Raw genomic sequence first — 21,895 nt, forward strand, 5'->3', positions numbered from 1 at the left:
GGGAACTTCGCAATTACAACTGAAAACGATGGTGACAAGTTTGGATGCGACAACAAGTTAAAGAGGTTAAATTGGGTTGATGTTTGGCTCTGAATATGTCTCGAAATAATTTATATAATAATATAACATACTAATAATGAATAACGAAGACAATGATGGTTTTCTGTGAATATCTTCCATAACGTTACTATAGTTAATTACCGTAAATATTAGAAAGCCGGGTTTGACCGTCGGATTTGTATGAGCTACAGTACAGTACCGTTATCTAGCTAGATAACGTTATGTCCTAACTAGGCACAACTAGGTTTGGATTATTTGCCTCAACTATATTCTTTCCCATATATTGTATATAGTTTCCATAAAGCCAACATGGCTTTACACTTCATTAATGTAAGTTCACAATCTAGAGCAGTTCTCATTTTTGTGAGAATGAACTAACTAACGTTAACTAACTAACTAACTAACTAACTAAGGACGGTGACCTGTCCAGGCGGGATGTTACAACGAACTGAATCGTCAATGGAGGTCTTCCTCACAAGGGGGCATAACGTTACATGTTCAATACTATCCTATTTTGGAAATGTTTCATGTTCAATACTATCCCATTTTGGAAACGTAACATGGGACAATACTATCCCATTTTGGAAACGTTACATGGACAATACTGTCCCATTTTGGAAACGTTTCATGTTCAATACTATCCCATTTTGGAAACGTTACATGTCCGCCCCCTTGTGGAGAGAAATTAATATCTTAAATGGTAGCTGTAGATGGGATTCAAATGCATAATGGTATAAATACAGTGTCTAGACTTCGTCTTTTGTATAAATGCCCATCAGAATCCAAACACAGTATTGCCACGCAGCAAAATGTTGCATAATAATCTTTCAAGTCAGCCTGATAAAATATTGAACAATTTGTGTACAAAGATTTCTTGAAATGTGACATTAGGCCTGTATGGCAGTACTGTTACTGTATTGCACTACTATATTGGCTAGTGCTTTCTCCAATATGTTCTTCTATTTTACATTACATTGTATGTCGATACCATTTATCTTTCAATATATATTTTAGATATATTTTTTATGCTTGTAAGACTATTCTTTGACGCATTTTCTCTTCCTTTGAAATTCTTATAGGACAAAACATGGGCACAATGCAACTGGGATCAAGAAGGTTGGAGCAGCAACCTGTTGTAGGACAGCTGCATTTGAAGTGTACATTAAACCTACATAGCAGTCAATACAAACTGAAATCTATTAGCATACAAATGTGTTCAAATTATCTTTTCAGATCTTCTCAGAAATTAATCAAGTCCATGAAATGAATGTAGACAAAAAAATAATTCAAGGTCAACATAGGTGTGCAAAAAGACAATTCAAGGACTATCAGAGGTAGAGAGGTGAGGCAGGGGGGAGGACATCATCCTGCTATTTTGACAGTCCCTGAAGGACAATACAGAAGAGGGATTTGCTCTTATTCCTTCCCTTTCTCTAATGTATTTTGTAAAAAAAATTGGACTGGAGACCACAGCAGCGATTCTGCTCTTGCCCAACCTCTTCAATGAGGACCCGAGTGGCCTTTATGTCCGTGTCAAGGTATGCTTATGCACCAATCATCTGTTTCTTCATAAACATAGGTGTGCATGCTGATATAAAACTACAGCTGAACATTTGTGATGGTCTTTGTTAATTGTATGTGTATTAATCTTTTCTAACTTTTGTTGACACAGATTTCACGCTCTTCACTCCTTTACTGCACATCACCATGAGAGTGAAATCCCGCTGGCCTTTGATGGGGAGAACATCCACGTCCTCGAGGACGTCCCCATGGGACTTGGGGCTCTGCTAGGGCTGGATTTTTTATTTTCCCTTAAATTTCCCAAAAATGTCAGAAAAACACTTTTGTTCTTAAGTTACTGTGTTCTGGGGATAAGAGAAGTTGGGGTGAAGTTACCAGTGCCGGTCATAAAGATGGCAAACTTCCTAACATAACTAAGTGGATATGATATACACACTAAAGCTGAAAAATCTGTATTTATCATCAATCTACAATATTGTTAGTTTACCTATGATTCATTTTTAATGTGTGTTGTTTTTATTGTACATTATTGTTTTTATTTTTTTAAATGTCATGAAAAGCACTATACAAAGTAAATGTATTATTTATTATGGTCTGACATGTCTGCAGAAATGTTGAAATTTTGTAATGTGTTTTGTTTGGTAAATTGTTTTGTAAATATTAATTCACATTTGTGGTGCCACTAAATAAACAATTAATTATTTAAATCAATATTGTTATTATTATTATTAAAAAATATATATAATGGAGGGAGGGTGGACAGGGAGTTTAAAAAAATGAACCCCAAAAGGTTCTTTGAGCAACCATTATAATGGGTTCTTCAAAGAACTTATAGGGGTTCCCCCACAGTTTCAATTTGACGAACCCCTACAGGATACTACAGGATCCTTTACTTTTTATAGTGTATATTGATAAAAGTCACCTTGTCCGAGAGACATTTACATAGTTATACACAGCCCAATTTGGGATGGCTAATTTGGGGCAAAATAGAGGCCACAACAGACAGAACTGATATCGCCCCATAATTCAACGTCCTTGGACGTCACGTGCTGAGTGGGAATGACCAAAGATATTCTATTTAGCTACACTTTGTAGTACATTTTTACACTGTAATAAATGTTTCTGATGCCACATTGCCCGTTTTCAAAGGGAGTCGTTGGTTTTTAGGGGCAGTCGCTTTTTGTCTGAAATTATTTTCTCAACTGCGATACCAACTCCAGTCAGCAGATGGCGATGTGCGTCTTTCAGGTGATTCTGGCACTGTGACGTATCATCTAGTGGACGGGATGCTTCTTCAACATCAACAGTTAGTCAGCCACCTTTGTTCACTCTAACTTTATGGAAAAAGGTTTATTCAATAAATCTAGCAACTCCTCCCATACTGGGAAAATACAGGAATACACACTCAGAACCTGGGCTCTGTTTACACCTCCAAAGGTGCCTCCCTCACACAGGAATACACACTCAGAGCCTCTTGAATGGGCCCTGTTTACACCTCCAAGGTGCCCCCCTCACACAGTAATACACACTCAGAGCCTACGAGGCTTTTCTAAAAACTACACTTTGAGTGTTTCGCTCATCTCTTTTTTTTAAAACTAGGTTTGAGATGTGGTATCCACTCGGCTCGCTGCCTCTCAGATCAAAGGTGGGTCCATCTGCTCCATTCCCAAAGTGTGGTCTCCCTGAGATCCCATGTTTGAGGGATCCCTGGTGCACCATTTACCAAGGTCGTCAGGAGCGGTCACCAAGTGAAGATTCACATCCCCATCGCCAAATGTGGTTAATTTCTTTAATATCAATTGAGGAGACAAACTTATCACACAAGTCAGAGTTATTCTTAAACTAAATCTTTATTCACTTAATAAGGAAGCAGGCAATACAACGTACACATATAAAAGTTAATCAATTGAGTGCTCTACGATAATGATGGCTGGTCGACGAATCACCCCCAGATGATTCGTTGAGAGCCACGAGACATAAGTACAAAGGTCTTTTACAGCCAAGATACACCCCTTTCAATCTACATGACGAACAACAGATGTATAGAACGGGTCACAAGATTAAGATTTGTATGAAAGGTACTTATAATTCACAGCAGACAGTATCTGCTGTAAAAACAGTACTCTTTGTGTAGAGACCAGGGTCTGGCCCTGAGGTCATCTCTCCCTGGTACCATATAGAAAAAAACATTATCTCATGCTCTGGAATGCAGTCTCTTTAGATATCATCACCCAAAAGACACTGTAAATCTCCTGTCAGTGTTTTCTCCTAGAGGCCCATCCTCAGTAGAACACACAGACACAATAGTTCTAAGAACCCTCTATTCTGTTGCATAAAACAACCATTTGATGCAATAAAAGTATTATAACATAATCTTGCAATTTTTGCTCTCAGTGTCCTCTGAAAGTTGACTAGTAACAACAACTGGAACATAAAAGACACCCACCATGAGACCCTCTAAATCTGCCCAAGAATAGGAGAACAAAATAATAACCCACAAACTTAAAGACAGGAAGCAAACCAAAAAGGTGGATCAACTAAAGGTGTTGACTCTCCACATCTATCAAGACAACTGGAGCACTGGGCAAACAAAAGAACTGGTGTAACACATACTGACTAACGAGGTGACACCAATCAGTGCGCCCTACGAGCTAGACGTGCTAAAGTCCAACCTCAAAACATAAAAGAAAAACTAAAGCCAGTAACACCTTCCCCCTTTAAGACAACAAGAAATATATCCTATATTTTTGTTGGACAAGATTGCTCACCACCAACAGAAAACAACTTCCATTTCACATTATAATCAACTACAATGCTTCACTTTCTACAATATTAAGATGGTGTCTACTGGCTGTCAACAATTAAAAACAAGAAAAAAAAGTTTATTTCTAAATAATAATATACAATAGTGTTATTTCTCACCTTTTTCTTTCTATAGAATCCTAAAACGAATGTAGTAAAAAAACTCCACTAGCTTCTAGAACTCTCATCTTCCTAAAACTCACTAGCTTCTAGAACTCTCATCTTCCTAAAACTCACTAGCTTCTAGAACTCTAGTTTTCCTAAAACTCAATAGCGTCCACTTGGAACGAGCCCAAACAAAACTCATCTCCAATACGGAAAAACTTGCAGTCAAAATAAATAGTGATGCACTGGCTAAAAGCAAAACACAAAACTGTTTGACTGCCCAACCTTGAGACAATCAACAAACAAATACTCCTTCTACAATGTTTGATATAATGAAAAAACTCCTTCATGCATGTATTTTCTGATGTTTAATCAGATATCTTTTATCAGAGTATCTCTTGTCACATTTATCACAGTCATAAGGTTTCTCTCCTGTATGTGTTCTCTGGTGTGATATCAGGTGGCTTGACTGAGTAAAACTCTTCCCACATTGAGTACAGCTATAAGGATTACTTCCTGTGTGTGTTCTCTGGTGAGTAGTTAGCTGGCAAGATGTAGTAAAACTCTTCCCACATTGAGCACAGCTATGAGGTTTCTCTCCTGTGTGTGTTCTCTGGTGTGCTATCAAGTGGCTTGACTGAGTAAAATGCTTCCCACATTGATCACAGCTATAAGGTTTCTCTCCTGTGTGTGTTCTCTGGTGTGATTTCAGGGTATGTGGCTGAGTAAAACTCTTCCCACATTGACCACAGCAATAAGGTTTCTCACCTGTGTGTGTTCTCTGGTGTGATATCAGGGTATGTGGCTGAGTGAAACTCTTCCCACATTGACCACAGCAATATGGTTTCTCTCCTGTGTGTGTTCTCTGGTGTACCATCAGATTGTTAAATGTAGTGTAACTCTTCCCACATTCATCACAGCTACAGGTTTTCTCTCCTGTGTGTGTTCTCTGGTGTGATTTTAATTGTCCTGAGAGTAGAAAACTCTTTCCACAGTCAGAGCAGCTAAAAGGTTTCTCTCCTGTATGGATTTTTTGATGTACATTAACAACTTTTGAGGAGGTGAATCTCTTCCCACAATGAGCACAGCTATAGGGTTTTACACCTGTGTGTGTTCTCTGGTGTGATATCAGGATGGTTGACTGAGTAAAACTCTTCCCACATTGAGTACAGCTAAAAGGTTTCTCTCCTGTGTGGATTCTCTGGTGTGACATCAGGCTGGTTGACTGAGTAAAACTCTTCCCACATTGAGTACAGCTAAAAGGTTTCTCTCCTGTGTGGATTCTCTGATGAATTGTAATGCCTGAGGAGGTGAAACTCTTCCCACAATCAGAGCAGCAGTGAGTTCTCTTCCCTTTGGATCTCTGCTGGTGTTTCTTGAGGTGTTCTAATGTGGAGAGACTCTTCTCTGCCTTGTCAGCATCATGAGGTTGTTGAGGCTCCCCAGAGGATCCACAATAGTCACGTCTCTCTCCTGTGTGAACAACAAAGTCAGACAGATGGTTACAGGGCCACAACAGCAGAAATCCACTGTAAAAGGTGATGCCAACAGCGTAGCCATGATGTTATACAACAATTGATGTCTGTAATGAATGCTCAAATTATTTAACAAATGTCTTAAAATGAGAAAGAACAGTCATATTTTCATCTTGTTTTCACATTATTAGTAACTTTGATTATTGTAGGCTAGGAAAAAGTTATTAAAGTTGTTGAAATCCTAAGCAGTGTGCCAAAATACTTTTGGTTTCCAATATAGGACCCTTTCTGTGTTTGCTAAAATTGCACCACGAGGGCAATGCACACACAATTTGTTTGCAGAAACTCCTCCCTGCGAATTAGGAAACCACTAGTTATGGATGTAGTATATCTGCCTGGAGCAAAAATGGTGAGTGAAGATTTTAGTTTTTCAGATTCCAAGAACACAGGATGAGATGTTACTGTCCTTTGTGCAAGCACTTCCAAGAGTTATGAACAGTGAGCCTGGTGAAATTTTGGGAGCGCATCGTCAGTAGTGTACCTGGAGCAAAAATGGTGAGTGAAGATTTAAGTTTTTCAAAATGTATTCTGAATATTACAGCACACTATCAGTGCAAGATCAGGATGCTACTCAAGGAAACTCACATGAACTTCTTCAGTCTATTTAAACTCACATTCTTAAGCCGAGGCGTCCCGCTAGAGTGACAACTTCCAGTGAAACTGGAGGGCGCGCAATTCAAATGTTTAATCATAACAATTATGGATATTAAACATTTAGGTACATATACAGTTGAAGTTGGAAGTTTACATTCACCTTAGCCCAAAACATTTAAACTCAGTTTAAACTCAATTCCTGACATTTAATCCTAGTAAAAAATTCCCTGTTTTAGGTCAGTTAGGGTCACCACTTTATTAAAAGAATATGAAATGTCAGAATAATAGTAGAGATAATTATTTATTTTAGCTTTTATTTCTTTCATCACACTCCCAGTGGGTCAGAAGTTTACATACACTCAATTAGTATTTGGTAGCTTTGCCTTTAAACTGTTTAACTTCAGTCAAACATTTCGGGTAGCCTTCCACAAGCTTCCACAATAAGGTGGGTGAATGTTGGCCCATTCCTCCTGACAGAGCTAGTGTAACTGAGTCAGGTTTGTAGGCCTCCTTGCTCGCACACACTTTTCAGTTCTGCCCACACATTTTCTATAGGATTGAGGTCAGGACCTTGTGATGGTCACTCCAATACCTTGACTTTGTTGTCCTTAAACCATTTTGCCACAACTTTGGAAGTATGCTTGTGGTCATTGTCCATTTGGAAGATCCATTTGCAACCAAGCTTTAACTTCCTGACTGATGTCTTGAGATGTTGCTTCAACATATCCACATCATTTTCTCGTCCTCATGATGACATCCATTTTGTGAAGTGCACCAGTCCCTCCTGCAGCAAAGCACCCCCACAACATGATGCTGCCACCCCCATGCTTCACGGTTGGGATAGTGTTCTTCGGCTTGCAAGCGTCTCCCTTTTTCCTCCAAACATAACGATGGTCATTATGGCCAAGCAGTTCTGTTTTCTCCACAAAGAACAATCTTTGTCCCCATGTGCAGTTGCAAACCGTAGTCTGGCTTTTTTTATGGCGGTTTTTGGAGAAGTGGCTTCTTCCCTGCTGAGAGGCCTTTCAGGTTACGTCGATATACGTCGATATAGGACTCGTTTTACTGTGGATATAAATACTTTTGTACCCGTTTTCTCCAGCATCTTCACACAGTCCTTTGCTGTTGTTCTGGGATTGATTTGCACTTTTCGAAACCAATGTACGTTCATCTCTAGGAGACAGAACGCGTCTCCTTCCTGAGAGGTATGACGGCTGCATGGTCAAATGGTGTTTATACTTGCAAACTACAGTTTGTACAGATGAACATGGTACCCTCAAGCATTTGGATATTGCTCCCAAGGATGAACCAGACTTGTGGAGGTCTACAATTGTTTTTCTGAGATCTTGGCTGATTTCTTTAGATTTTCCCATGATGTCAAGCAAAGAGGCACTGAGTGTCAAGGTAGGCCTTGAAATACATCCACAGGTACACATCCAATTAACTTGATGTCAATTAGCCTATCAGAAGATTCTAAAGCCATGACATCATTTTCAGGAATTTTCCAAGATGTTTAAAGGCACAGTCAACTTAGTGTATGTACATTTCTGACCCACTGGAATTGTGATACAGTGAATTATAGTTCCTAGGAAACTATACAGTTTTTTGTTTTTTTACGTGTTATTTCTTACATTAGTACCCCAGGTCATCTTAGGTTTCATTACATACAGTCGAGAAGAACTACTGAATATAAGAGCAGCGTCAACTCACCATCAGTACGACCAAGAATATGACTTTCGCGAAGCGGATCCTGTGTTCTGCCTTTCACCCAGGACAACAGAATGGATCCCAGCAGGCGACCCAAAAAAACGACTTCATAAAAGAGGGAAACGTAGCGGTCTTCTGGTCAGACTCCGGAGACGGGCACATCGTGCACCACTCCCCAGTATACTTCTCGCCAATGTCCAGTCTCTTGACAACAAGGTTGATGAAATCCGAGCAAGGGTAGCATTCCAGAGGGACATCAGAGACTGTAACGTTCTTTGCCTCACGGAAACATGGCTCACTGGAGAGACGCAGTCGGAGTCGGTGCATTCAGCTGGTTTCTCCACGCATCGCGCCGACATTAACAAACATCTTTCTGGTAAGAAGAGGGGCGGGGGCGTATGCCTTATGGCTAACGAGACGTGGTGTGGTCACAAAAGCATACAGGAACTCAAGTCCTTCTGTTCACCTGATTTAGGATTCCTCACAATCAAATGTCGACCGCATTATCTACCAAGGGAATTCTCTTCGATTATAATCACAGCCGTATATATTCCCCCCCAAGCAGACACATCGATGGCTCTGAACGAACTTTATTTGACTCTTTGCAAACTGGAATCCATACATCCTGAGGCTGCATTCATTGTAGCTGGGGATTTTAACAAGGCTAATCTGAAAACAAGACTCCCTAAATTGTATCAGCATATCGATTGCGCAACCAGGGCTGGAAAAACCTTGGATCACTGCTATTCTAACTTCCGCGACGCATATAAGGCCCTGCCCCGCCCTCCTTTCGGAAAAGCTGACCACGACTCCATTTTGTTGATCCCTGCCTACAGACAGAAACTAAAACAAGAAGCTCCCACGCTGAGGTCTGTTCAACGCTGGTCCGACCAATCTGATTCCACACTCCAAGACTGCTTCCATCACGTGGACTGGGATATGTTTCGTATTGCGTCAGACAACAACATTGACGAATACGCTGATTCTGTGTGCGAGTTCATTAGAACGTGCGTTGAAGATGTCGTTCCCATAGCAACGATTAAAACATTCCCAAACAAGAAACCGTGGATTGATGGCAGCATTCGCGTGAAACTGAAAGCGCGAACCACTGCTTTTAATCAGGGCAAGGTGAACGGAAACATGACCGAATACAAACAGTGCAGCTATTCCCTCCGCAAGGCAATCAAACAAGCTAAGCGTCAGTATAGAGACAAAGTAGAATCTCAATTCAACGGCTCAGACACAAGAGGTATGTGGCAAGGTCTACAGTCAATCACGGATTACAAAAAGAAAACCAGCCCCGTCACAGACCAGGATGTCTTGCTCCCAGGCAGACTAAATAACTTTTTTGCCCGCTTTGAGGACAATACAGTGCCACTGACACGGCCTGCAACCAAAACATGCGGCCTCTCCTTCACTGCAGCCGAGGTGAGTAAAACATTTAAACGTGTTAACCCTCGCAAGGCTGCAGGCCCAGACGGCATCCCCAGTCGCGCCCTCAGAGCATGCGCAGACCAGCTGGCTGGTGTGTTTACGGACATATTCAATCAATCCCTATCCCAGTCTGCTGTTCCCACATGCTTCAAGAGGGCCACCATTGTTCCTGTTCCCAAGAAATCTAAGGTAACTGAGCTAAACGACTACTCACTTCCGTCATCATGAAGTGCTTTGAGAGACTAGTCAAGGACCATATCACCTCCAATTTGATTTGATTTGATTTCAAATAATCTGTCTGTTAACAATTGTTGAGTAATCCACTCGTTCAACATGCAGACAAAGGAATCCAAAAAGCTAAACCCTAAACTTTGTTTCAACAAGTCAAAATATGTTTCTATTTACTCCTCAGATATAAGTAAATGTCCCTAAATGTAATTAAACTATAATATTTCTTACGGAAAGAAGTATGTTCAATAGGAAACCGACTTTAGCAGGTGCGTCCTGTCTTCATGTCGCGCGCAAACACGAATTTCCAAGACTGTGTCCCTGTACTAAAACTGATATTTCTTATTCGTTTTGGAAGTTACAAGCCTGCAACCTTGAACATAGACTGCTGACACCTTGTGGAAGCCATAGGAACTGCATCCAGGGATTTAATTTTCAGTATGCCTTTTCTGTTGCAATTCTAAGAGGATGGTCTCTCAAAAATGTAAAAAATATCTGGTTGGTTTTTCTTTTGATTTTCTTCTACCATATCTAGTGTGTTATTCTCCTATATTATTTTAACATTTCTACAAAGTGTTGTCTTTCCAATGGTACCAATTATATGCATATCCTGGCTTCAGGGCCTGAGCAACAGGCAGTTTACATTGGGCACGTCATTCAGGCAGAAATTGAGAAAAAAGGGGCCTAGCCCTAATTAAGCTCTGTCTATTCACTAGTTCACCAACGTGAAAAAAATACACTGTAAAAGGTGATGCCAACAGCGTAGCCATGATGTTGTACGACAAATGATGTCTGTAATGAATGTTACAATTATTTGACAATTGTCTTAAAATGAGCAAGAAGTCATATTTTGTCTTGTTTTCACAATAGAAGTAACATCTAACAACTAGAAATAATGTTGTTGAAACTCTAAGCAGTGTGCCAGAAGACTTTTGGTCTCCAATACCGGCCCCTTTCTGTGTTTTCTAAAATTGCGGCACGAGGGCAATTTGATTGCAGAAACTCCTCCAAGCTAATGAGGAAACCACTAGTTATGGATGTAGTATATCTGGTAATGAGGAAACCACTAGTTATGGATGTAGTATATCTGCTCATTTGGAAACCACTAGTTATGGATGTAGTATATCTGGTAATGAGGAAACCACTAGTTATGGATGTAGTATATCTGCTAATGAGGAAACCACTAGTTATGGATGTAGTATATCTGGTAATGAGGAAACAGCTAGTTATGGATGTAGTATATCTGCTCATTTGGAAACCACTAGTTATGGATGTAGTATATCTGGTAATGAGGAAACAGCTAGTTATGGATGTAGTATATCTGGTAATGAGGAAACCGATAGTTATGGATGTAGTATATCTGGTAATGAGGAAACCACTAGTTATGGATGTAGTATATCTGCTAATGAGGAAACCACTAGTTATGGATGTAGTATATCTGGTAATGAGGAAACAGCTAGTTATGGATGTAGTATATCTGGTAATGAGGAAACCACTAGTTATGGATGTAGTATATCTGGTAATGAGGAAACCACTAGTTATGGCTGTAGTATATATGGTCATGAGGAAACCACTAGTTATGGATGTAGTATATCTGCCTGGAGCAAAAACGGTGAGCAAAGATTTGAGTTTTTCACAATGTATTCTGAATGTGAATGGGGGAAAACTCATGGGAGTAAACTCCATTTCTAGGTTGCTTATGAGTGCATTTCACACAACTTTGGATTATAATTGTAAAGCTCGCTTGAATCTCCTACTTAATATGTTTGTGTTACTGTCGCAAATCAACTGCTTTAAACTTTTTAAAAACACTTCAACCAGAATTGTACTTTGGCTAGCTTTGCCATCAGCCTGACAATGAGGGTTTGTAAGTGTTTGCCAAATTGGCCCATAACTTCACCTAACAATAACATAGACCTACTGTAGGACCCATAACTTCACCTAACAACAACATAAACCTACTGTAGGACCCATAACTTCACCTAACAATAACATAGACCTACTGTAGGACCCATAAGGTCACCAAACAACAAATATACCTATGTCATGATGTTTGTCATTTGACTGGCATTTAGAAAATGATTTCTTGAATCAGCTGATGATAGTTGAACATGTGACTGTAACTAAACAGCTACAGTATTAAGAACTATGTGTAGTTATTGAAGAACCACGTTAATGACAGTATCCATTTGGGTGCTGTCAATCAACTTCAGATGACTCTCGGTTTAAACCATTGCGAAATCCAAACTCTGAAATGATTTAGGATTTCTGTGCCCGTGAAAACTGTTTTCCCAGCGTAACATAAGGAGACAATAAATGTTACATAGTTCGAGTGCATTTCAGAGATCTGAATACAAAAAATGTCCGACAACAAGATCCGGTATTTAAGATTACTTCTTATCCTTTGCAAAAATAGCCTAAAGCAGCTGTGTCTGTCCCGAATTCACTGGGAAACTGAGGCCCCAGAATATTTTATACAATGTCGCAAGCTTGCTATTGGGAGTTTCGGCTGACCCAGTTGATGGAATGTTTCAAGTTCGTTGTCGACAGGGCATGTGCAGCCAATGTGATTTATAGAATATTTATTTTTAATCAGGATATTTTCTACCTGCAGGCTGCAGTGTTTTTATTTGTAGGCTTTATGTCGGCTATTTTTACATAGTTGGCAACTAGAATTCATCCATGATGTCATAATGGCAATAAAAGTTACTTTAAGATTTGTATAATTTTCATCTTCTGGTTAGGTTATATTGATGACTGGCTCCCTCTAGTAATTTGTGTATCTGTAATTATTTAATCACAAAACAGCTGGTTAAAGCATCAGACAAGTTACATACATATAGTTGATTTTATTAAAACACATGGGGCGATTGATGGAAAGAACAGATGACTCTTGGTTGACCAAGATATATTTTAGTTGGGGACAGCACTAGAACATGATTTTGGGGCTCATGAGTGGCGCAGCGGTCTAAGACACTGCATCTTAGTGCTTGAGGCTTCACTACAGACACCCTTGTTTGATTCCGGCCGTTATTGGGAGTCCCATAGGGCGGCACACAATTGGCCCAGTGTCGCCCAGGGTAGGCAGTCATTGTAAATAAGAATTTGTTCTTAATTGACTTGCCTAGTTAAAAAAAGGTTACATTTAAATAAATGTAAAAAATAGTGTTTTATGACAAACTGTTTTTTACAAATCCGTCAAGGCACCAACTTTGAGAAGGGATTAAAACAAAGGTTTCAAACCAATTCATGAATGTAACTGAATCTAGGTATGTCTTGCCTTTAATGTAATGGCATGAAAAAAAAATGGCTGAATATTATACAATGACTTATCAACAGCTCTAATAATTTGACACCCACAAGAAATCTTCACTGGCAATTATAGAATATACTATATAGCCTAGAAACCTGGTTAAACTATCATTATGACATCATGGATGAATTCTAGAATATACTATATAGCCTCAAAATCTGGTTAAAACTTTCATTATGAACTCATGGATAGCCAGTCCTTGTATTCATAGTGTAGTGAATTCAGGGAGTAGGCCTGAGGTGGACTCAAACCTGGGTCCACTGACTGTCAAGTCAACACCTTATAACTGTTACGCCAAGATGTCTGAACTTCATGACGAGGTCGCTAGGTGTTGGGTTACAGTTGCTACAATAGCTTTCTCTATGAATTTGAGAGTGGTTACACTTCTCCTTCCCCCATCCTTCAGCTGTTTACCAAACCAAGTCTCTGGGCAGTCATTTTGTTGCTGTTTAAAAAACCCACACAACCCAGCAATCTGCTGTTCAAACAATAACAAATCTGTCATTCCACCACTGTTTTGGTAATAAGATGATGATGGGTCTGGAGAAATGTAATTACTTTCAAATTCATAGACAGACCTATGGATGCAAGGACTGACCATCCATGATATCAACATTATAGTTTTAACCATGTTGAGGCTATACAGTGTTGGTTTACATTGGTTTTTTTTCAGATTCTGATGGGGTACAACAGTTGAACAAAGCTCATGAGGCATTTATAAGTGATTTCTTCAAGAAACAATGAATTAATTAATGTATAAGTCCCACAATGGATGTAACAACTGCTGATTGCCCCTTTAAGACTACATATTGGGCTAAACTAATAGGAGATATTGAGAACTACAGTACTTCAGGCATTGTCAATGGATGCATTGACAATGCCTGAATGTTCTACACCTTAAAGTGAAGCTTCAGCCATTCCTACAGAACAACATTAAAGTGTAGAACCCCTTTACTTCATATTGGTTCAACGACTGTAAAGACGGTACTTACTGGTGTTAAACAGATCTCCAACCTCCTCCTCTTCCTCCTTCAACGTGACAGTCATCTCCCCCTCCTCCTTCACTCCAAAAACTGCATCCTCCTCTTTCTCCTCTTCTTTTACTGTAACATCCTCCTCCTCGTTCACTCTGAACGCGTCTTCCTCTTCTTTCACTGAAACGTCTTTCTCTTCTTCTTTCACTGTAACAGCCTCACCCTCTACTTGTTTTTGTATTGTAACAGCCTCCTCTTCCTCCTCCTCTTTCACAAGAGCTTCTTTCTCCGTCCAGCAGACCACCTCTTCTTTAACAGGAGGAGAGTAGCTTAGTGAACTCATGGTCGAGGATGTTAGCTAGCTAGCATTAGCGACTAGACTAGTTCTAAGCTAATTTAGCAAACCAGCTAGCTGACAAACAACGTAAATATGTAATTAAATGGGCCATCAAGTACATACAACAGAAGTGTGTTTCATACACAGCGACTAATATACACCAAAACAGTGTAAAGAGCGTGAGTGTTGCTGCTATGTTTGCTAGAAAGCTACGGAGGTGTCTGACTAGCTGTTGTTGTTGTTGAAGGAGCGTCCCGTCCACTAGATTACACGTCACACTGGCAGCGTCGCCGGAACCTAAAAAACTCACATCTCCACCAGCTGACTGGAGTGGGCAACGCAGTTGAGGAACCAAACGTTTATTTTTCATTTATTTCATAAAAGTTGATTATTATATTAAGTTGTTCAAAGAGAAGCATGTGTTGATTGATTCGTTTTAGAATTTAAAACAAACTTTACACCCACTACATATTTTTATTTAGCCATACATCTGACATGGATCATTTTGACCCCAGAGGCATATCTTTTATTATAGCCAAAATGTGGTTTATTCAATTCTTCCAATTTTTCATGACTTTGTCAATCAACTTGTTCTTAATAAATCTAAATATGGTTTAGTGTTTCAGTATCAATATGGACTTTTAACAAATTCAAATTTGGAGTCATTTTGACTCCAGGCAAAAGCACCTTTGATAAATAGGATGTTTATTTTCAAATCCAAATCCAAATCACATTTTATTGGTCACATACACGTGTTTAGCAGATGTTATTGCGGGTGTTGTGAAATGCTTGTGGTTTTAGCTCTGACAGTGCAGTAATATCTAACAAGTAATATCAAACAATTTCACAACATATACCCAATACACACAAATCTTGGTTTCTCTGTCGACATCCCACCAGAGGGTGGAGGGGCACCAGTATCAGTGGTTTTGACCAGATAGACACCTGCAGACACACAGTATAGTGCCTCTCATGTACTCTCCTAAGATTGGAGTTTTCTATACCACATATCACATGACTGTACAAAACTGCCAATGGTAGAAAACTCTGCCAACATTCTGCCAGCAGAAGAAGAATCTGCCAACGGTAGAAAACTCTCCCAGTGATAGAAAAGTCTACCAGGGGTATACAGTGCATTCGTAATGTATTCAGACCCCTTCACTTTTTACACATTTTGTTACATTACAGCCTTATTCTAAAATGGAAGATTTTTTCCCTCATCAATCTACACACAATTCCCCATAATGACATCACAATACACCATAATGACATCACAATACTCCATAACGACATCACAATACCCCATAATGACATCACAATACCCCATAATGACATCACAATACACCATAATGACATCACAATACCCCATAATGACAAACCAAAAACAGTTGTTTTTTTACAATTATGCACGTATTCAGACCCTTTGCTATGAGACTCGAAATTGAGCTCAGATGCAACCCGATTCCATTGATCATCCTTGAGATGTTTCTACAACTTGATTGGAGGCCACTTGTGGTAAATTCAATTGATTGGACATGATTTGGAAATGCACACACCTGTCTATATATGGTCCCACAGGTAACCAAGCCATGAGGTCAAAGGAATTGTCCGTAGAGGTCCAAGACAGGATTGTGGCAAGGCACAAATCTGGGGACGGGTACCAAAAACATTTCTGCAGCATTAAAGGTCCCCAAGAACATAGTGACCTCCATCACACTTTTTGGAAGGAGTTTATTATAATTATTATTATTTGTAGTCTGAATCCGTGGAGCTGCAGGGATTTATAGGCTTAGTTGTCTCCATCATACCTAATGGAAGAAGTTTGTTATTATTATTATGTGTAGTCTGAATCCATGGAGCTGCAGGGATTTGTAGTCTTAGTGGCCTCCATCATACTTAATGGAAGAAGTTTGTTATTATTATTATTATGTGTAGTCTGAATCCATGGAGCTGCAGGGATTTGTAGTCTTAGTGGCCTCCATCATACTTAATGGAAGAAGTTTGTTATTATTATTATGTGTAGTCTGAATCCGTGGAGCAGCAGGGATTTGTAGTCTTAGTGGCCTCCATCATACTTAATGGAAGAAGTTTATTATTATTAGTAGTAGTCTTGCATGTCGTCTACTTTGATGCTAATTAGCATTTTCGAATCCGTGAATAAAGGATCTCCATTAGTTCCTGCCAAGGCAGCAGCTACTCTTCCTGGGGTACAGCAAAATAAAGGCAGTTATACAATATTAAAAACATTACAACAGATTCACAACACATGGTGTGCCCTCAGTCACCTTGTCCTAGAGAGATTCACATGGTTATCAAAACGTCACACCAGGGTGAGCCTAAACAAAACACAGCCCTGTGGGAAAATGAATGGTGGAAAAACGATGTGAACCATTTCCCTGTTTGACCTGTAGTTGTTATGGATATTCTGAATCTACAGCGCCCCTCAGTGGACGGGTCACAATATGTTACTTTGATAAAGCGCACTTTATTTAACCTCCATGTTATCTTGTTTTTACATGAAATTGTAGATTTTAGCGGTATATAGTATGCATTTTGGATGCTTTCAGTGTATTTTCAACACTTTCAGACAATGGATTAATCGCAATAAAAAAATAGTACACTAACATTACACAAAGTTATCTCAAGTCTGACAGCCCAAACAAAAACACACATTCTCAGTCAAAAACACAATTCAGAACACAGCCTCTCTCATGTGTTTTCAGGTCCTCTGACTGGGAAAATGTTTTTCCACAATGAGAGCTGTGGTATGGCTTCTCCTCCGGCATATTTGTATCTATTCTTTCATGCTCTTTCAGGTACCTTAACCGGGTAACTCTCTTTCCACAGTGGGAGCAGTGGTACGTCATTTTTCCTGTGTGTGTCCTCTCATGCTGGTTCAGGTTTCCTAACTGTGCAAAATGCTTTCCACAATGGGAACATTGGTAAGGCTTTTCTCCAGTGTGTCTTCTCTCATGCTCCTTCAGGCTCCCTAACTGGGTACAACTCTTTCCACAATAGGAACATTGGAAAAGTTTTTCCCCTGTGTGTTCCTCTCATGCATTTGCAGGCTCCCTAACTGGGTAAACGTCATTCCACATTGGGAACAGTGGTAAGGCTTCTCTCCAGTGTGTATTCTCTTGTGTGTTCTCAGGCTCCCTAACTGAGTAAAACTCTTTCCACACTGGGGGCAGTGATGTCGTCCTGCTGGTTTGGACGTCTCAGGGTCTGGTTTCCCTGAAGGACTCTTCCTGCTGTCAGAAGGAGAGTCTGGTCTCTCTCCTGTCAGAGACAAACATATGATTTAATTAAACAGAGACCTGAATGAAACCTCCACATGATAAAACTTCCTATGACGTTTAATCAAGACTAGATCCCTCAATCACCTGAAGTCAGTTTTCACAAGTATTATTAAACCGACTACAAAATGCAGGTCTCTGTGTGGTTCTTAGTCAGAGAGGCCTTCAGTCAGTATGGTCAGGAGGAGTTTGGTTGTCTTTTACAAGGAGCTCTTGACTAAGGCATGATTACACCAGAGGAAGTCATGTCAGAGTACTTCCAGTACAAGAGATTTGCCCAGGGCCCATCAGCTGGCCCAATGAGACATTTTCCTCAATGTCCCGCAGTCATGGGTGTACTGGCATAATGTTCAATGCCCGCCGCCCTCACAGATCATGCTATAGTAGAGTTATATGTTGATATAAACTCCGAAAGTGTGAGGAAGGGTAGATTTAGACTCAACACCATGTGTGACAGGTTATTGGTAATATTCATAGCCTGTTATACATTAAAAAGTATTAGTAAGTTCATAGTATGTGAGGATCTTAAAACATCTAAGGTTAAAAATATCATGCATTCAGTATTAGTTGATAGAGATTGATAACATTCATATAATTGTGTTACATAGTTCAAATCCGTCAAGCGTACAAAGGGTACGAATTGTGAGAGGAATGTGTAAACGTTATATTGATTACTTTATTTTGTGGTGCCTAATGGAAGGGTAGAAGTGTTAATCTGTCTACTAAATGCTCTTAATCTATGAGCCTGAGATCGATTGCTCTGGTCTCCACCCAAGTTCCCGGGGAAATCGCGGTCTTTCCTCATTGAACTAAAAGTTCTCATTGAGGAAATGATATCGTATCACTCTCGTGATTATTTCTCCCCTTTTTCAGGTACGTTATTGATGATAAAAAAAGAGAGTAATTTAATTTGGACTATAACAAGAGGAGGATAGAGCCGCCATTTTATCTATGAAAGCAGGGAAATCACCCGGTTTGGGCGGCCTTCCTGTAGAATATTATAAAAGTATATTGACATTCTTGTACCTGTGTCATGATGGGTCGAAGATGGAAGACTGGTTTGCCCAGCAGAGATCGCCCTCGTCCCTTGTAGAATCTGTCTGGTCGTAGTGTCATAAAACGGATACGTTGTACCCTGTTGTTCTCAGGAGCTTGTCTGTCCTTTCCTAGGCCACATAGGTTTCCAGCTGCAGCTGATAACTCGCTGTTTAGGATGTATCACTTCTTCTTCAGTGAATAAGAATTCAAAGTTCTTACCAAGTTGCCTCAGCTCAGCTCGTACTATATTCTGGCTAGATTCGAAATTCATGCTTCCTGTGTAGCCCTCATCTGGAACATGAGGTTGACTTCCGTCAATGGGCTTTTGTAGTGGGGGAGAGAAGGGCATGTTTCATAGTTCTCAACCAATGTCTGTTCACTTGGGCGTGGCCACTGATTGAGCCCAGTTCACTTATTGAAAACAATTATATCATTTCGAAGCTAAAATTTCGAAGCTAAAATCATATTTAAACATTTAAATTGCACAACTAGAGATAACTAGAATGTGTAGACTTTCCAAGATCATACTTCACGCTGATAGCATTGCCTGAAAGACACACATCGCCATCTGTTGACTGGAGTGGGTAACGCAGATAAATGTTTATTTTATTTCCAGACAAAAAGTGCATTTTTACATTTCTTTCATTAAATAATAATATAATAGTCAGACAACTTCAGATTTGTAATAAATATAAATTTAAAATCTACTTCCACATTCTACCAATCCAACAGATATTTCTACTACAAGGAATATTATCCAATGAGGTGGGTCTTTCCACATTCTACCAACCCAACAGATTTTTCTACTATGAAGCAACGCTTTCAGGTTGATTAAAGTTTAATTCCCAAATAGCCTATACAGGTTTGGTCATTATCAGATATTGGAGCATTGAAAGATGATGCACAACAACGGTTTCTTCCAGGAAACCACGACTCCAATAAACACCGTGGTCAAAATAACTGTAAAGTACGTCACCATCGAAACGACTACCGCTACAATCAACCTGTTCGCAATACATAGGTATTGGGATCTGACCTCATTGATCTGTCAGTAAGCTATGTTTACATAGGTATTGGGATCTGACCTCATTGATCTGTCAGTAAGCTATGTTTACATGGGTATTGGGATCTGACCTCATTGATCTGTCAGTAAGCTATGTTTACATGGGTATTGGGATCTGACCTCATTGATCTGTCAGTAAGCTATGTTTACATGGGTATTGGGATCTGGCCTCATTGATCTGTCAGTAAGCTATGTTTACATGGGTATTGGGATCTTACCTCATTGATCTGTCAGTAAGCTATGTTTACATGGGATCTGACCTCATTGATCTGTCAGTAAGCTATGTTTACAGGGGATCTAACCTCATTGATCTGTCAGTAAGCAATGTTTACATGGGTATTGGGATCTGACCTCATTGATCCGTCAGTAAGCTATGTTTACATGGGATCTGACCTCTTTGATCCGTCAGTCAGTATAATCCAGCAAAGCAGTCCTACTAGTTCTGCAGGAATAAGGCAGGGTAGTGGGGCACAGCCCAGCTAGCAGTAATAAGGCAGGGTAGTGGGACACAGCCCAGCTAGCAGTAATAAGGCAGGGTAGTGGGGCACAGCCCAGCTAGCAGTAATAAGCAGTAATAAGGCAGGGTAGTGGGACACAGCTCAGCTAGCAGTAATAAGGCCATCTTGTTTTTCCGAGGAGGCCATGGTCAGAGGTTCTTCGCCGACTCTTGGCCTGTTTCGGTGCTTCCCTTGTCTTTTTTTGACTTGTAGGCATATCACCACACTTCACTAAAGTGTAGTAATCAGTATGGGTGAAGTTATCGAGTTTTAGTACAAGTTTGTTAAAGATTTATCGGGAGCTATTTCTTAGCTTCGCTGCATCACGTGACACCACTCCCCTAGGAGTCTTAACATGTTCGATACCAATGTATCTCAGACAGACAGGGAATTCCTGTCCGTTGGCTTCCTGTATAGGTCTGTGCTAAAGCCACTCCCCTCCCTCTTAATCAAAATGTCCAGATAACTTGTTTCATGCGCATCAAAGGTGAGGGTGAATTTCAGATGTTCACTGCATGTCTTGATGAAGGAGTGGAATTGATGAAGTTCCTCTGCTGTCCCCTGGAATAGAAGGAATACGTCATCAATGAAGACTTTTTCAGAGCCTGATGAGGTGCTAGAATGGTTTGCTAGGGCTGACAATCACATTCTTCTCAAACAACCCACATACAGATTGGCACAATTAGATGCTATTTTTAAACTAAAACGATCATATTGACCTGCGCACCTACTTGTCTTGTCTGTGTTTCTTTTACACCTGCTATGTAAAAGAGACAGAATAATGCACAATGGTCAATGCTATCTGGGATCCTTGGGACATCCCTACCCTAAACCCTAACCTTAACCCTTTTAAAAGTCTAATTCAATGGGCTAGGGACGTCCCAAGGATGTATCTCTACTTGAAAATACATGATCTAAGTGATTGAAAGTTGGTATTCAGCAGTCATAAAGCCTTATTTACTTCAATGAACTACTAAAATAGTGATTTTGTCAGACAGCAGCTCTACACTTTATTGACTGACTGACTGATCCATTCATCCTTCCATCCCTCCTCAGCCTTCCTCTCCTCTGAAGACCCAGTGAGGGTGGAGCTCAGTCAGAGATCTGTTGAGGGACTGGTTAGGAAGAACACTTCTACAGCCAGAGAGGTCACACATGGTTTAGATGGTAAATATTTATGTCCCCTTAGTGGTTCATCACATCAGCAAAGGGGAATATGTTCCATCATCTATGTTTATTTACATATTACATTAGTGCAAATTGTCCACTGATATTGGTGTAATTTCTAACCACTTTTGGCTGTATGAAATTTAATTTCCCCTCAGGCAAACACATTTCTTCTTTGCTATTATGAAGGTCATTTGTGTAGAATGTACTTTTCCCCACTCATT

The 21,895-nt window shown here is 39.9% G+C and overlaps 1 protein-coding gene and 1 pseudogene across 2 annotated transcripts; both read right to left on the minus strand.

The window, feature by feature from the left end:
• Positions 1-3,412: 3,412 nt before the first annotated feature.
• Positions 3,413-14,893, minus strand: LOC110487371 (uncharacterized). Of its 2 annotated transcripts, XM_090196067.1 has the most exons (2): positions 14,292-14,893; positions 3,413-5,961 (listed from the first exon to the last, which is right to left on the minus strand). In XM_090196067.1, the coding sequence occupies exons 1-2, from the start codon at positions 14,614-14,616 to the stop codon at positions 4,835-4,837; spliced, it is 1,452 nt and encodes a 483-aa protein (XP_090052193.1). In that variant the 5' UTR covers positions 14,617-14,893; the 3' UTR covers positions 3,413-4,834. The 2 variants fall into 2 exon arrangements, with proteins under 2 accessions (XP_090052193.1, XP_090052194.1); XM_090196068.1 differs by lacking the exon at positions 3,413-5,961 and having other exon boundaries at positions 14,251-14,844.
• A 2,182-nt stretch (positions 14,894-17,075) lies between these two features.
• On the minus strand, positions 17,076-19,293 carry LOC118938252 (uncharacterized; annotated as a pseudogene).
• Positions 19,294-21,895: the final 2,602 nt, after the last annotated feature.

This window comes from Oncorhynchus mykiss, chromosome 13, assembly GCF_057628025.1.
Source record: "Oncorhynchus mykiss isolate SJ-2025 chromosome 13, ASM5762802v1, whole genome shotgun sequence".
Taxonomy (NCBI): Eukaryota; Metazoa; Chordata; class Actinopteri; order Salmoniformes; family Salmonidae; genus Oncorhynchus; species Oncorhynchus mykiss.